The sequence below is a fragment of the Gymnoscopelus braueri genome (assembly GCF_963280865.1).
Source record: "Gymnoscopelus braueri genome assembly, chromosome: 7".
Taxonomy (NCBI): Eukaryota; Metazoa; Chordata; class Actinopteri; order Myctophiformes; family Myctophidae; genus Gymnoscopelus; species Gymnoscopelus braueri.
This window is the reverse complement of record NC_137608.1, coordinates 39675397-39690467: the sequence shown is the minus strand read 5'-3', so window position 1 is coordinate 39690467 and position 15071 is coordinate 39675397. Positions and strand designations below refer to the sequence as shown.

The 15071-nt window shown below is 42.2% G+C and overlaps 1 protein-coding gene across 1 annotated transcript; it reads right to left on the bottom strand.

Annotated features, from left to right (window-relative positions):
• Positions 1–4846: 4846 nt before the first annotated feature.
• On the bottom strand, positions 4847–5074 carry tma7 (translation machinery associated 7 homolog). Its single transcript, XM_080432903.1, has one exon. The coding sequence runs from the start codon at positions 5056–5058 to the stop codon at positions 4864–4866; it is 195 nt and encodes a 64-aa protein (XP_080289029.1). The 5' UTR covers positions 5059–5074; the 3' UTR covers positions 4847–4863.
• Positions 5075–15071: the final 9997 nt, after the last annotated feature.

Sequence of the window (15071 nt, the reverse complement as noted above, 5' to 3'; positions counted from 1 at the left end):
CTGCCGATGGGGGGAAAAAGAGACTCATATCAAACCCTCACGTTTTGGGCCTACGGGGATAGAGAGAGAGAGCGAGAGAGGTGAAAACGCTGCTAAAATATTCGAGACACATTTCTCTGGTTTCACTCCATAAGCAGTCTCTAAGCTACTGTTTTGGATTTGATTTTACAGTTTAATGTCAGGCATAACGGCTCAGGCATTACTGAAGATGTACAAACGCCAGGTTTTTTTCACGCTCGATATTTTCCAACCTAATATGACTTTTCCAGATTCAAAAAGGCATGGAAGTCACGAATGAGGAATAATAGTCTCCTTTACAGAAAAGACAACTGGCTGTATGAAAAGAACAGAGTGAAATCCTAGTCTTGTATCATTAACAGTGTAGGTACAATACCCTGCAGTAGCCTGCATACTACCAGTGGTGGAAAAAGTACTCAAATTCTTTACCTACAGTAAGTAAAAGTACCAATACTGCAATATAGAAATACTCTGTTACAAGTAAAGCAGATCGGCTATTTTCAAAGCCTAGGTATAAAATAGGGCTAAAGTGGTTAATGTGTGTTTCATAATATCATAATTCATATCTGAAAAGTAACTAAAGTTTTCATATAATGGTAGTGGAGTAAAAGTACAATATTTGCTTCTAGATGTAGTGGAGTAGAAGTAAAAGTACTGAAAATGGGAAATACTCTAGTAAAGTAAAAATTAATTAAAAGTGTACTTAAGCTAAATTGAATGATTTGTACATATATAAGCCGCACTGGACTATAAGCCGCGGGTGTAAAATCCATAGATTTAGGAGGTCCCCTAGTGGCCGTTAGCTGTAAAAATCCATAGATAAGCCGAACCGTTATATAAGCCGCAGGGTCGAAAAATTGGAAAAAAGTCGCGGCTTATAGTCCGAAATTTACGGTACAGTACTTGAATAAATGTACTTAGTTACTTTACACCACTGTATACTACAACCTAAGCTGAATTGAATACAAGCATAAAGGTCCTTACACACCGGGACGATTTTTTTCATGCGTATAATACGTTTTTTTTTAAAACCTTATAAAGTCAATGCAAGCTTCCACACCAGTTTCGCGGAGCGAAAAAAGCGTCTTTTAATTATTCGGAACGAGTCCGAATTTTGCGTATATTCGCACATTCGCCGGTGTGTAACCGCCTTAACTGTGACTTCATTTGTTTACTAAGACTCTCTGAAATTCCTAACCTATAATTTATACTTTGTGGAACTTTTTTTGTTGTTGTTGGAACTCAGTTATTTTCACAAAGGACCACGGTCTAACAACAAATTATAAATTGGGCTTCACTTTTACATGACAATGAACAAGAAGATAATTTACTAACAATGTAACCACCACAACCACCGCATGCCTTGTAGTCTGTCTTCAGTGGCCTGCATGTCTAGGAGAGAATAACCATCAAACAAGTTTGCTGCCCCCTCAGGATATTTTGGGCCTGCTCCATTAGTGAGAGCAAAGCATCCGTTTTGCTAGCGCTACAGTTGCTCACTAATCACTTGACTCGGATTTACAACATTGTCGGACAGGTAATTTTTAATCCTGCTCCGGTAATTAGTGTTACGAATGGTGGAGAGAGCAACTTTCTCACGCCAAGGCTATAGCTACAAAAAATACCACATGACGTAACATGACACATGCCACAAAGGCAGTCCAAATAGGACCATGTTTAGTGGTGGAAAAAATCTGTCTTGAATTCTGCTGATAAAATGTGTTCTGCTTTGGAATGGAAATGTATTGTCCAGAAAGAGTATACTGATCTAGATTGTAGGATCACTAGACAGATATTTAACCATCAAAAGTTCACCCTGCAAACTTGTCTCAGATCATGCACTCCTATTCTAAGCTGCTTTATAAATACAGACTCGGACCCATGTGCGAGCAACGTGACAGAAGATTTCAACCACGCTTGGAAAAGCAGCTCCTAACTGTGCAACAACACAGACTTACCAAGCCATTCTCCCTTCCCAGCATTCAACCAGATGCCTGGCAAACCCATGTCTGTAATCACAGTCTTGTAAACTGAGTTTTCAAAGTTCGTCTCGTTAATAATAAGTGCTGTTGACAGCTGGTCCCCACTTGCTTGCCGTTCGAGAAAGCTGTGAGACTCGCATTTCACACCATAGCCGCTCAGATAAGCTTCAATATTAATATCACATGCACATCTCACAGCTTCACTGAATGCCGTGGGACAGTGGTGTGTTCTACCGTGTTATGCTATATAGGCCTACGTAGTGTGACCTGCAGGAAAATGTTCATAGCTAAGCATAGCCCTCTACTAACCATTTCATCCAATGCGCTAGCGTATACCTTACCCACGACCGCGCGCATGTCGTGAAGGGAATGATTGTCGTATACCTCCGGAAAAAACTTACAACACACCACTGCCGTAGCATGCTCCATACCTCAGTTCACAGCACAAATCGCAATGAAATAGTGTAACAATACACAAAACGTGGATAGTGTTCCTAAACAGACAAAGGTCCAAAATATGAAGAAATGGAAGCCAAATATACTTATTGATAGCCTCAAATATGTAACAGACCAGTCCGGCTGTTTGGTCTGTATTGTGTTTGTAAAGCCTAATCAAAATGGCAGTAAAGGTAAGGCTAAATCAATATATACAGTATATATACAATTGTTTGATTTATTTTATTTTATTAATGGCACTTATTAATGTCATTAAAGGCTAATGTCATGTCTGGGAATCTAATATAAAACAGTCACCGCTAACGAGGACAAAACAAGTGGTGTGAGTCATGCCAGCTCTGGGACTGGCATGATTGAAAGGGGAAGAAATGATGTATATTGTCACAAAAATAGCACTGAGAGGAGTGACCCTAGCACCATGCTGCTTTGCAAAAACAAAACTGAAAAACAGGATTTTACTGGGTGAGTGACCTGCTGCTGGTCACACTTGAGATGCACTGCTCTTGTGTATAGTTCACTTTATGCCCAGGCTAATATGCTGCTTCGCAGGTTCAGTATGTGTTGTTCAGAACCTGTCAAGTGTGAACTTTTTAAAGAATTTTGCACTTCCATACAGCTTACTTGTGGTGCACATTTGGATTGGCGAGACATTGGATTCATGTCTCGCCTGGATGAGTCCCGGTCGGAACAGTATTATTGAGGATATAGTCAATCCTGGGAAGAGCTGTCTCCGGTACTCGTCCAGGCTGCGTAAACACTGGAGAGTCAGCCTCTATTTATGATTTTTTTATTTATTTTTTTAACTGTTTAACTTATTTTAATTGTCTATTATTTGTATGTACTCTATGGACCCACTGAGTGTCTGGAATAAAGTTTAAATTGAATTTACCAAAAATAAGACCAACACAAAAACGAAAAACACAGGGAGCTGTTCAGATTGAGTGGTTTTCAGATCGATCTTGGTAGAGTGTAGTCTCATATCGTCTCAGCGACATTATAATCTCACAATCCATGCTTAAACATCATCGCCCTCCACTCGATTGAGGCTGATAGTCCATTGGACGTATTTTTGATTCCTTCCCCTACATTCCTACATCGCTGATGTATTTTTTTGACCACAGAGAATCTCCACTGATCACACGATGTGAATCAGAAGCCTGGTATGTCCGATGTAGTCTACTCATATTATTCAAAGAGAACCACGGACAAAATCATTTCCAATATGGAAAGACCTAAAAAAAAAAATATCTGTATAAAAAACTAAATAAATAAACAGCCCAGACAAACCTCTTGGCAGCTGGAAGGGCCGCGCCAGAAGCAAAAAGGTAATTCTCGTCAAATGATGCCTTACCTACACCAAAACAAAATCATGGTTAGATTTCAGTCAGGGTTTAAGGCTCATCATAGCAAATGATGCAAAATGACCTACTCCTCTCTTCCGACTCCAGTGACTGTGCCATCCTAGCACTCCTTGACTGCGGCATTTGATACTGTGGACCATGACCTTTTATTATACCATCTCCAGTACAGGGTTGGTGTTAACGACAATGCCTTAGATTGGTTCACATTCTGTCAAAAGAAAAAGGTTCTTTATCAAATAGGCATGTTTTCTCTCCCTCAGTTAGTTTCTCCTGCGGGGTCCTACAAAGTCCCAACAAAGTTCCATCTTAGGCCCTATTCTTTGCCAGACCCAAGGGGTCGGGCTTACAGTACATGAGGCTTTGTATCTGTTTCGTCCATACATGGGCAGGGGTCATTTGTCCTCCGGCCCCAGCCAAAAAAAAGTTTGTGACGTCCCCTTTCGTCATACATGGGCAGGGGGCATTTGTCCTCCGGCCCCAGCCAAAAAAAAGTTCGTGACTTCCCCTTTCGTCACGAAGTATTCATGACATCATGAACTTCAGTTATAAAGTGGTTTGTAGGTGTGTTACATACTAGGACTTCATTTTGGGTCTGGCAGAACCAGGTCTCCTGGTCTTGTTTCTCTATGTACATGCTTCCCCTCAGACAAATCATATCAAAAGAATACTTCCTTTCACTGTTATGCCTATGACACAAATCTTTATCTTCCCCTGAAACCAGACAACCAGTCCAAACTCAATTGGGAAAAAATCCACCACGGTAGAAAGAAGTGGCACTCCAAAATAAAGGTTGCAAGACTGAATTAACTCAGTTAGTTTTCTCTTTTAATTCTGACGCGTTTTGGCATAGCCTTCATCAGAGCAAGTTTAAACCTGTATTACCACCTGACTCCATCAAAGTGATGACAAACCAAATCATGTGGATCTTGGGATCCACTTGGTTAGGATCAGAGGGATTGATTTATCCTGGCAACCAAACGGGCATCCATGTGGGCAGAAACTGGGGCTAAGGAACCTTGTAGCAAGCGAGAATCATCTTCACATCCTCATTTCTTGCCTGATTTCTTGATTCCACCAGAAGCCAGAGGTCCTTTCCCCCCTGCTTTGGTCTTCATTTCCTCCATGGCCTTCTGGTCCTCTTTCTGCTTCTGCTTAAAGGCCAAATCCTGATCATCTAGATCCTTGTTCTGTTTCTTGGGTGCCTTCAGAGGCTTCTTTTTACCACCATCTCTTCCAGACATGTTGTAAACTGTTTATTATTAAAGCTACAATATCGATACTTATGTGACAAACTGTTTATCAACCTTATAGTGTCTATATTTATGTGGCCAGCCTGTGATGTCAGTCATCTATAATGTCTATCATTTAATGATATATCTATGATGTGTGACTCCAAATATGGACACGGTTTCAGCCCGATCAGAGCAACATTGACTTCATTTATGCAAATTAAAGTTAAAAGACAACTTGACCCATTTTCAACCTATCTTCATATAATTGGTCCTCACTAATAGTCATGATAAAAAATGTATCATGACTATTAGTGAGGACCAATTATATGCTAAAAACAATTTGTACTTGGTCTGTGTCTCCTAGGAGGGCTGTGGGCACTTCAGGAAACCGCCTACCAGTGACATCATCATCTGTCAGGTTTTGTTTTCAAAGAAGATTTAAAAAGAAATATTTCGATTTTTATTAACGTGAGAACAATGGCTTCCATCATAGCATGCCAACTTTCCAGGAATAGAAAGCCTGCAGCTTCTATTAGCTTGGATTCCCCATCGATGATGTCACTGGTAGGCGGGTTTCTGAACAGTCCACAGCCATCCTCTGAGACACAGATGGAGTAGACAAAACATTTACCATATTATCATGAGATTTAATGAGGACACATTATATGAAGATAGGATATTTTCAAAAGTATAAAACGTGAAGAAAACTAATGTTGAGATACTTCTGTGGAATACTACTGGCAGTATGCACAAGAAAGCTGGCACTTGACTCCCCCCTCGGCATTGCGAGATGGTTCTCAGAAATGAACAGTTGTGTCCCTCTTGAGAAGATTACTTATAGCTTAAGAAATGGGTTTGACACTTTTTTGAAGATTTGGCAGCCTTATTTGGACTATGTGGAAACGTTGTCCCTACCTCAACCTGTATCAGAGATGGAATAGGTTGTTATCTACAGCTATCTCGGTCTAGATCTATTATTTCTCGAAGCTACTTAATGTTTTTACAACAGATTTGTCTCTTCTTAATGTTCCTTTTCTTTCTTTTTTGTACCTTATTTTTTTTATTTTTTATTATGTTTTGATTTTTTTATCTGTGCTGTCCTTTATGTATGTGGATTTGTATGTGGGGAGGAGGGAGGGTTGTGGGGGGGTTGTATGTATGTATGTATACTTTGTGAAAAATTAAAATGAAAAATAAAATATAAAAAAAAAAAAAAAAAAGAAAGCTGGCACTGAACAGTCCACTGGTTTGCAAGATTATCTCCTAACACACAGACAGAAGGACCGACCCTCATATAGCTTACGTGGCTAGACTCCTGCAGAGCCACTTGGCAACCTTGTCCACTCTCAAAACGCATGTCAAAACCCTCTGTGACCCACCATTACGTTTGATAAGCAAATACTGTAAACGCTTTTTTTTCCTTCTTCAGGTCAGCAACGCCTGTAATTCAATATCCATGTTAAATTAACCACTGTTAGTCAAGAGTAAGACGTCATTCATTTTCGCTCCCTCTCTCATACTGTACATGCACGCACAACTTGAGATTACAACTGTTGTTACATTTAAAACAGATGACGGTTGCAATTTGTCTTTGCAAGGTTCTAGAACGGGTTGGTCTCATCACAAATGGTTGATCTGAACTCGGCTTAATAGGCCTTCACACTCGTGTTCACTCTATGCTGACATAATGTGCTGTTGGTATCGGCAAAGCCTCCTCCAACCCAGCCTCCACCTGCTTTGGTTCTGCTCTATATGCACTCTGGATGGATTTCAGTTATAAATTAATCCCAGAGGGGGGATTAGGCGATGCAATGCACCCTGCACGTTTTATCATGTGTTTTGCTTTTTATGTCATGCTGTAAGAGTAGAACCCTACGGCCAAGCCAAAATGTAGCTGCCATCTCTATGCAATAAATGGTTATCTTCATTAATGATGTGAGTGATTCCCGGCAATGCAATTTTTTTCGTCCAGAAATTTTACTAAAATAAAGATTACTAGAAGTGAATGTATAAACTACAAAAAAAATACTTTATTTAATACTAATTATTTTCACGTATCGTGAAAGTAACAGTAACAACGACAGAACTAGTTGCAACTGGTTACTTCTGTCTGTCTGTCGTTCCCTCGTATATTATCTCCAGAACCGTTCATCAGATCATCTTCACACTTGACGGGTGTATTTCTGGGGACCCAAGAAGGTGTTAAGTCGATCAGATGAGTGGTGTCTCTAGCCCTCGTACTAGTACAATGATATAAAGGGTCTCCAGTAACGCCACAAAATAATCCAATCATTAAGCCTGTGAAGTGAACATAGACTAGTAAAACAATGGTAGGATGACATCATTGCGTAAACCCTTCACAATTACTCACACAGTTGCCTCAGAATGAAAGAATGGGCCTTTATAGTAACACTAAAAAGGCAGACGTTAAAGCCATGTTTTACCACTTCTGAGAGTAACTCAGTGCTGTATATTCTTGCACCAAAAAGTTTGGGGGAAACCACGCTGCAGATTTCCATTCCATAAGTACAGTTCTGCTTGTCTTGGCACAACCGTCACCCGGCTATCACCAGTCCAGCGTTCAGATTTTCTGCATTGGCTCCATTCGGGCTCCGTGTGACAGTTTACGAGTGTCTAGGATGTATTGGATCAGGCTTTTTCTTCCTGGAACTGAGAGTGCTCGGTGGCTGTCTTCCAGAGAGGCATGCCATGATGGGTCTGCAGTAGTGTGACCTCAGGAAGTGGGGTGGTGCTGTTGAGGGGGGGCGGGGGGGCTGACAACCATCCATCACCACCACCAGTGTCCTGCGACGCACTGTGGAGCATGCCACAAGTGTGCTCTCCCTGGGTTCTTACTCTGACCATTACAGACCCTTTATGCTTTTTTTGAAATCTAATACACAGTAGCTTCGCTTATATTTAGCCCGTCTCGATTTGACAACGCAGAGTGGGCCAACAAAATGCCCATGACTTTGGTATGAGACCTTACAAACCATGACTATTGCATGAAATAGCCTACTAATTCTGTAGCCTACTACTTCTGTAGCAGTAAAAGGCAACTACCTCTGTGTTTCTTTATGCAGCCTTTCTTCACACTCATCGCCAACAGACCACAGGGTGAGCAGTGTACTGAAACAAAAACATTTTGAACGATAAATAGCTACATAAATGCGTGGGCAGTAATGATTTTGGAATGAAATGGCCTATGTAATTAGAATGGCTAGAGTCTGAAACTCTTGTCTAAATATATCACACCGACCATACATACTAAGTGCCAGGATATTAAAAACAGGAGCGGATCTTCATGGTACAATTATGGCAACAACAGTGTAGTGTGTCAACCGCAGGACATATAAAAGGTCATCATCTCATGCACAAGTTGTATCAATGTTCCAGTTCTTGAAAGTGAATCCTTTTTTATAAACTGATTGGTTCCGGTTCCTTGGTTATGATTGGCTCGAAACCTCGTTGTAAAATGCTCTATAAACACACACCTGTGTGTCCACATTACATCAGTATTACTGCGCCAAAATTCTTTCATAATGACACATTCTGTTGACATTGAATTTACCAAAAGGTTCCTGATAACAATTTTGGCGAGAAATAGCTCATGCTCAATATTGATTAATTTCACCATTACAACAGCTAGTTTAAAAGTTTGTTCCGCTCTGAGTAATTTCCCAGTCAATAAAGTTTCCTGTTCTAAAATAACTGTAAACCATGGCCTCTTGGGACTTATTGCTTTAACAATTCAGAATAAATATCTTCGTGCAAGCCAAATCAAAATATCAGTGTAGAGCAGGAGTACTCAAAAACATGTTTTAAAGGTCCACAAATAAAAGACAAAAGACAATGTTCTGTAAAAAAATATATATATCTAGTTAGACTCCCTTCCTTGTTCACCGCCTACTATTACTGCCTGCGTTCTGTCGTCACTCACTGAACTGGCAGTTGTGCAATAGGATACGTTCACCTGAACGTCCTCTCAGACTATGAGATTTAAACAACTAGGCGCTAGCGCTGCATAAAGAGGGAAATGTGCATTGCATGTAAACATGTTTTGTTTGATTAATGGCCAAACTATACCGTTTACCCCCTCCCCTGTCTGACGACGTTGTCAACAGTCTGATTTAAACTCCAAATAGAGATTAGATAAGAATTCATTGATTAATATCAATGAAATTTGCCATTATGTCTGAAAAACTGTGTTGAAAGGAGTTTGAGATGTTTCCTAAATTATATAAGCAACACAATACACAATAAATTGACCTGGATATTGTATAGGGGGCACTGGCCCACAAAAAGGTTCAGACTTCAGAACACTGAGATAGATATTATCTAACATTTGGGGCACAACTATTGAAAAGTGGACAAAACAAAATGTGTGAAAGACATGTCAATTGATCAACTACAGACCTCCTATAGCCTGGAGGGACAATTGCTAGTCCGTTATTAAACCAACCAGCCAACCAGTACTATCAGTCATCTAGGTGATAGGTGTCGTCCAGTTGGCCGAGGCACAGATATCAGACAGGGGAACCCCCCGGAGCTGTGCACAAGAGGTAGCCACACCCCTGGTGGAATGTGCCACCTCAGAGGCCGACAAAGGCCTACCGGCCAACCGATACGTGTTAGTGATGGTATCAACAAGCCAATTCGAGAGTCTCTGTTTAGAAAGTTTCTGACCCAGAACCTTCTCACCATAGCAGACAAAAAGCTGATCAGTCCGCCTGATTGCTTGTGACCGCGTGACAAAAGTGTCCAAGGCCCTTACCGGGGCATCATCTTGATCCTGTCCATCATCGAGTGGATCAGGGGAAATGGGGGAAACACAGATAGCATCGCTATTGAGAATCAACTGGGGCAGCGAGCCAACACCCATCACACAGACGGCGTCTGTGTAGCCGCGGATGCCAGCCGTGGCGCCGTCTCATTTTAGGACGAGGAAACTGTTGGAGGAGAACCTACTGAGACGTTCTGGCGGCCCTAGTTTCCTCACAGTACCGTTGGTGAGGAGCAAGGTCAACTCCAGCCGGACAGGTCTTGGTCCTCCGGTACAGTCGGACACAGTAGCTTGAATGCCCTAGTAGGGCGGTGGCCAACATTGGAATTGGAGTCTGCAGCCCGTTAGTACTGTGTCCAGCAACCAAGGGGACTCCACTCGTTCCTCCCAGTTTGCCCTTTGGGCCTTTGGAGAAGCGGCCGAGGCCAGCCGACGGTCGGTCAGGCCAAGTGCTGGGGGCCATCCCCCCTAGCCGCAGGGCGGCCATGTCCAGCAGGAGGGTCTCTGCGCCGTTGACGGCGTTGTTGGGACCCCCTCCCCTGGATACCCTGCCACTGCCTTGGAGGCTGGGTCGACAGTGGGGGTAGAGGCCCAAGTCGCTGCTGAAGATCAGCCGAGAGCCCCTGTGGCTGCCAGGATCCCTGTGACTGCCAGGGTCCCCTAGTAGCAGGCCTAGGGCGCGAAGCCATGAATTGCTGCAGAGTGTCTCTGTCTTTACGCAGTTTCATTGTTTGCTGCAGTATTGACTCCATCTCCGGTGCAAAGGTAACACCTGGCGTAAGGGGGAGCCCAATGAAGGCCTTGTGGACCGACAAAGGCAATTTTGTCAGTGACAGCCAAGCCGCGGCACCAACCCGAACACATCCGAGGTTAGTCTACCTCGGATGCCTCCGCCGCCGCGGAGGGATATATCATATTGGAGTGATCCAATATATAGCGCTACATAACATGTATTCACTAGTGCAATGCAGGTTGCATACATTCAGACAGTAGACCGGACCAGATTGCAGATATACTGCACAACTCAGCTTAATATTTATGAAGCATAGCGTTAGTTCATGCAGGACACGGAAGTCGTGCACGCCAAAGCTGTAACCAGCGGGCAGTCAGCTGATGTGAACTGACTGATGTGATCAGCTTTCTATTCCCCATTCATTACGTCACACACTCATTATCCAATCACAGCTCACGCATGAGCAAAGAGGATCCTTTAAATACGATTCTATTCTCTAGGTCTTTCTTGGTTGCTGAACCAATGCATTTTGTTAGCTCCTCCTCCACCCCAGCCTCCACCTTTTGATTAGAGTCTGGTTTAGGCTCAAATACTTGTGGTTATCATGTATATCTGCTTGTTTAGAGTCTTGCATATAGGCTCAAATACTTGTGTATCATGTATATCTGCTAATTCTAACTAATATGTCAATGTACTGCTATTGTTGTCATTGTATCCCTATGGGGATTTGTATAAGCTTTCTCTGAATATATGCTTAGCAAGCTGCTTCGACAAAATTCAGTGAATATTCTCCCGAGAGCGGGAGCTTTAATGCCAAGCCTAATTGTTTCCATTTGTGTCAATAAATGGTAAACTGAATCTACTAAGACGAGAGTGTTTGATTGAATTGCAGTGGGTGACATTGACATGAAATTATATAATCCCAATATGTGATGTTAGCAAACCTAGTCGTCTAGCAACCATATATCACAGATAAATACATGCAAATATATTATGTTAATCAAATAATATCCAGTGATTGTATCAAGAGTTTGGCCGAGCAAGCAATGCTTTCTTTCACCAGGACCCCAAAGCAGAATCTGGACATCAGATGATGAAATCTCTTTGGCTACGAGGCAGCTGGCCTTTCACTATAAAAGAAAAAAAAAGAAAATGGTCACCAAAACAAAGAAGAAACATGGAATTCCAAAAACCAAGAGGGGTGGAGAAGGAGAGGAGACAGATGCTGCTTGAAGACGTCATGACAGTGGCAGCCAATAGGGCCTAGAGCATAGAAATTCAACCACAGGCCGGACGTCTGCTGCTCCATATAAAAGAATAACAAACTTTTGAACACGAGGCCACAAACAAACAGGTCAAGTACTTTGACCTGGCTTTAACTTTACTCCCGGGGACATTCCTCACAGATGACCTCATGTGGGACACCAGGGGTGGAAAAGTTGTAAAGTCTGTCTGCCTTGGAGATGGCTTTTCCATCAGCTCCCCATGCCTTCATCGTCTAGGGGTAGTGGTTACCAAAACTGGGGTCTGCTGGGACACCCCTGGGAGTGCTCCAAACATCTTAGGTGGGCTCTGAGCAACTCAAGAAAATTAAAGGGAAACCTAGAGTTGGAGACCAATGTGCAGCCCATTATAACCCAATAATATTCAGATGTTATTTCTCATAAAACGACTAAAGAAAATGATATTAAACCCCGCTTTTTTAAATGTCTTATATACCAATCTAAATTATGTGAAATGTGAAAACATCATGTGGGCTTCTCCTCCATTCAAAGGAAAGGGCAGTGAACATTTTAATGGTTAAAGTTTGGGAGTCCCTGAGGCAAACCATTACTGGTCTCATGGCATCTGAATAGGATGGACCAGAGCAACACTAACACTCTATATTATCCTGCTGTGGCTCATAGTTACACTGCGGTTCAACGCTTGCTATCGGAAGATCGATGATTAGGCGAAAATAAATAAATAAGCTTTGTTTTGGCTCAAAAAACACGAAGGAGTCTGGTTCACCTGGGCCTTCTGCTCTGTGTCTGGACAGGGAGACTAGTGTTATAACGTCTGTCTAGGAGCTCTGGTCTTTTTACGGGCACATGCTCAATGTGGTCAGTGGAAAGAGCTGACTAAACATTGGCGAAACTGTCAAAACTAAACTAAACATTGGCTCATAGCACATGGAAGTTATGACTGACATTCGGTAACTGTGCTGCTGCTGCTGCTGCTTTGAGCTTCAAGTGCTTACGGTATATGGTAACATAAGACATTAGCGTGTAATAAGCACTTCTCCTAAGGGCAATATTCATACATGGGATAATGATGAGCATTTAAAATCATTACAAATATCTGCTAACCTGGTTTTGCCAAGATGAGTCAACCCGGTAATTAATGTACTGCATTGCTCCTTTTCCCAAGCCTTTTTCTCTAAAATGTGGTTGCAATACAGTATGGCATGTAAGAAGACTAGTATAAATATAGTTGCACGAACGAGAGAGGTTTGACTTTGATTACAGTAGCAGTGTGTGTACAGCAACAGACTTGACCATGTGAGGAACAATAAAGCTTTTGAGTGGGATGCCTGACTAATTGCTAGCCTTTAGATCATCCAGGCAGGGGTTCAGGAATACGCTTCCTGGAAAAAAAGCCAGTCTGACTGCATGGGGGGATGTCTTTGGAGAGAGCCCGATGTTGTAAAGTCCTACCTAGAGGGGGAGAATTCAATCAACAGGCGCCCTATTGTTGCTGAGTGAAGCCGCCTGCCAGTTTGGCTGAAGGCAACCAATAAAAATATTTCATTTGAATACTGGTGTGGTATTAATATTACTTTGCAGCGAGGGCTTTGTGTCCCAACGTCAAGTCGCAAATGGCATTTGACGTTTACAATGACATCTGTCATAAAGAAAAATAATTATGACTCTGTGCTTTGGCACTCGGAGGAAATTAAACACTTGACGTTCTAAAAAAGAAAAGGAAAGAAAAAGAGCTGCTGCACAGCGCAGTGCACAATCCACCTGTGGGGAGCAAGTGAGAGAAGGGGCAGTAAAATGGTGTACATATCAGATTATCACTGACCTCACTTTCACATTAAGTTGGATATTGATGAATCGGCACATGCCTGCAGCTGCCATGCTGTAGGCAGGGGTTGAGGGTTGGAACAATCAGGATGACTTTCCCAGGCTCTGATCCAAGGGGGCCCCAATGATTAATTATGGGGCAATTATTATAACTAGTTTCAAACAGGGCCTAGTGAATACAAACACCACCCTGTCATTCTGCTGGGTAGTTGATATGGCCAACCAGAACAAAAAAGAACCTATCAGACATAACAGTATCATTATCATGACCATAGCTCTCAGACTAAAGAACTGGAAGATGTTCAGAAGTCTTTTTCTCTACGCCAAAGTAAACGGAACAGGAGTGTTGGTGTCCAAAGCAGGAGCGTTTTTAGGGCAGCTAGGGCCACTCTTATAGTCGTATAGTCTGGTCCATCTCTAGTACAAAGAGCCTGCAGACACACAGCCAAATCATGACCTCAACGCAGGCCACTGACGCAGTGCTGTAAAGTAGCACGCATGTGTTTTAGAAGTGTGGCAAAATCAAGCGTGACTGGTCCTCCTACACTGTAGGAGGACCAGTCACGCTTGATTTTGAACACTTGGACAATCTGTTTGATTATGATGCATGTGTGATACAGGACCTACTGTGTAACACGCATGCATCATAATCAAATAGATTGTTCAAGCACAGCAGTGGGTTTTCAACCATTATTTATTCGGCATTTGAGCCACGGACCACCATTTGATGAGATTTAGACTCTCAGACCCCAAATGTTTTGTGATCGTTGGATACGATTTTGTCCATAATTCCATGCTGTATTGATGTGGTACCAATGTAGGAGAGATAACAGGCAATAACAATTCTTCTACATTCTCTAATTGTGTAGATTTCTAGTAAATTAAGTAATGCAGATGTTTAACAATGATTTAACTCTTGAAAGTGTAAAATTTTACATTTTACACTCTCAAGAGTTAAAGATCTATAAGGGTCCATTTGGTTACCAACTCTCCATCATTTAGCTGGGGACCACCTGGAATCCCTTCAAGGACCACTGGTGATCCCCGGACCACTGGTTGAGAACCATTGAAGTACAGTAATAATATCCACGCTATCCCCCCCTTTCAATATTTCCAAAGACATCTCCTCAATATATCAACGTTTGAAACTTGAGGCGATGTTACATAAGTGTAAATGCAATGCAGTTGGATGTAATTACATTTCTGAAAATTGCCTCGGTGAAAAAATGGAAATTATGCTGTAGTTTGTTGGCAGCTGGTCCCAGGCTGGGACACACAATTCTTAACACATTATCTCATGCAGTAGGGGGAAAAAAACAATTCCTGCTTTGTGGTTCGGCTGGTTTTCTCCCCACGAAACAGGAGTCTGCCTTCGCAGAGTTGGGGGCTACTATAGAGAGAAGTCGTGCTTTTAATCTGGAAAATATTACCGGACGGT

What these genes read in the sequence shown, in the direction of transcription:
- tma7 (XM_080432903.1), bottom strand. Translation starts at nt 5,058, where the DNA reads ATGTCTGGAAGAGATGGTGGTAAAAAGAAGCCTCTGAAGGCACCCAAG.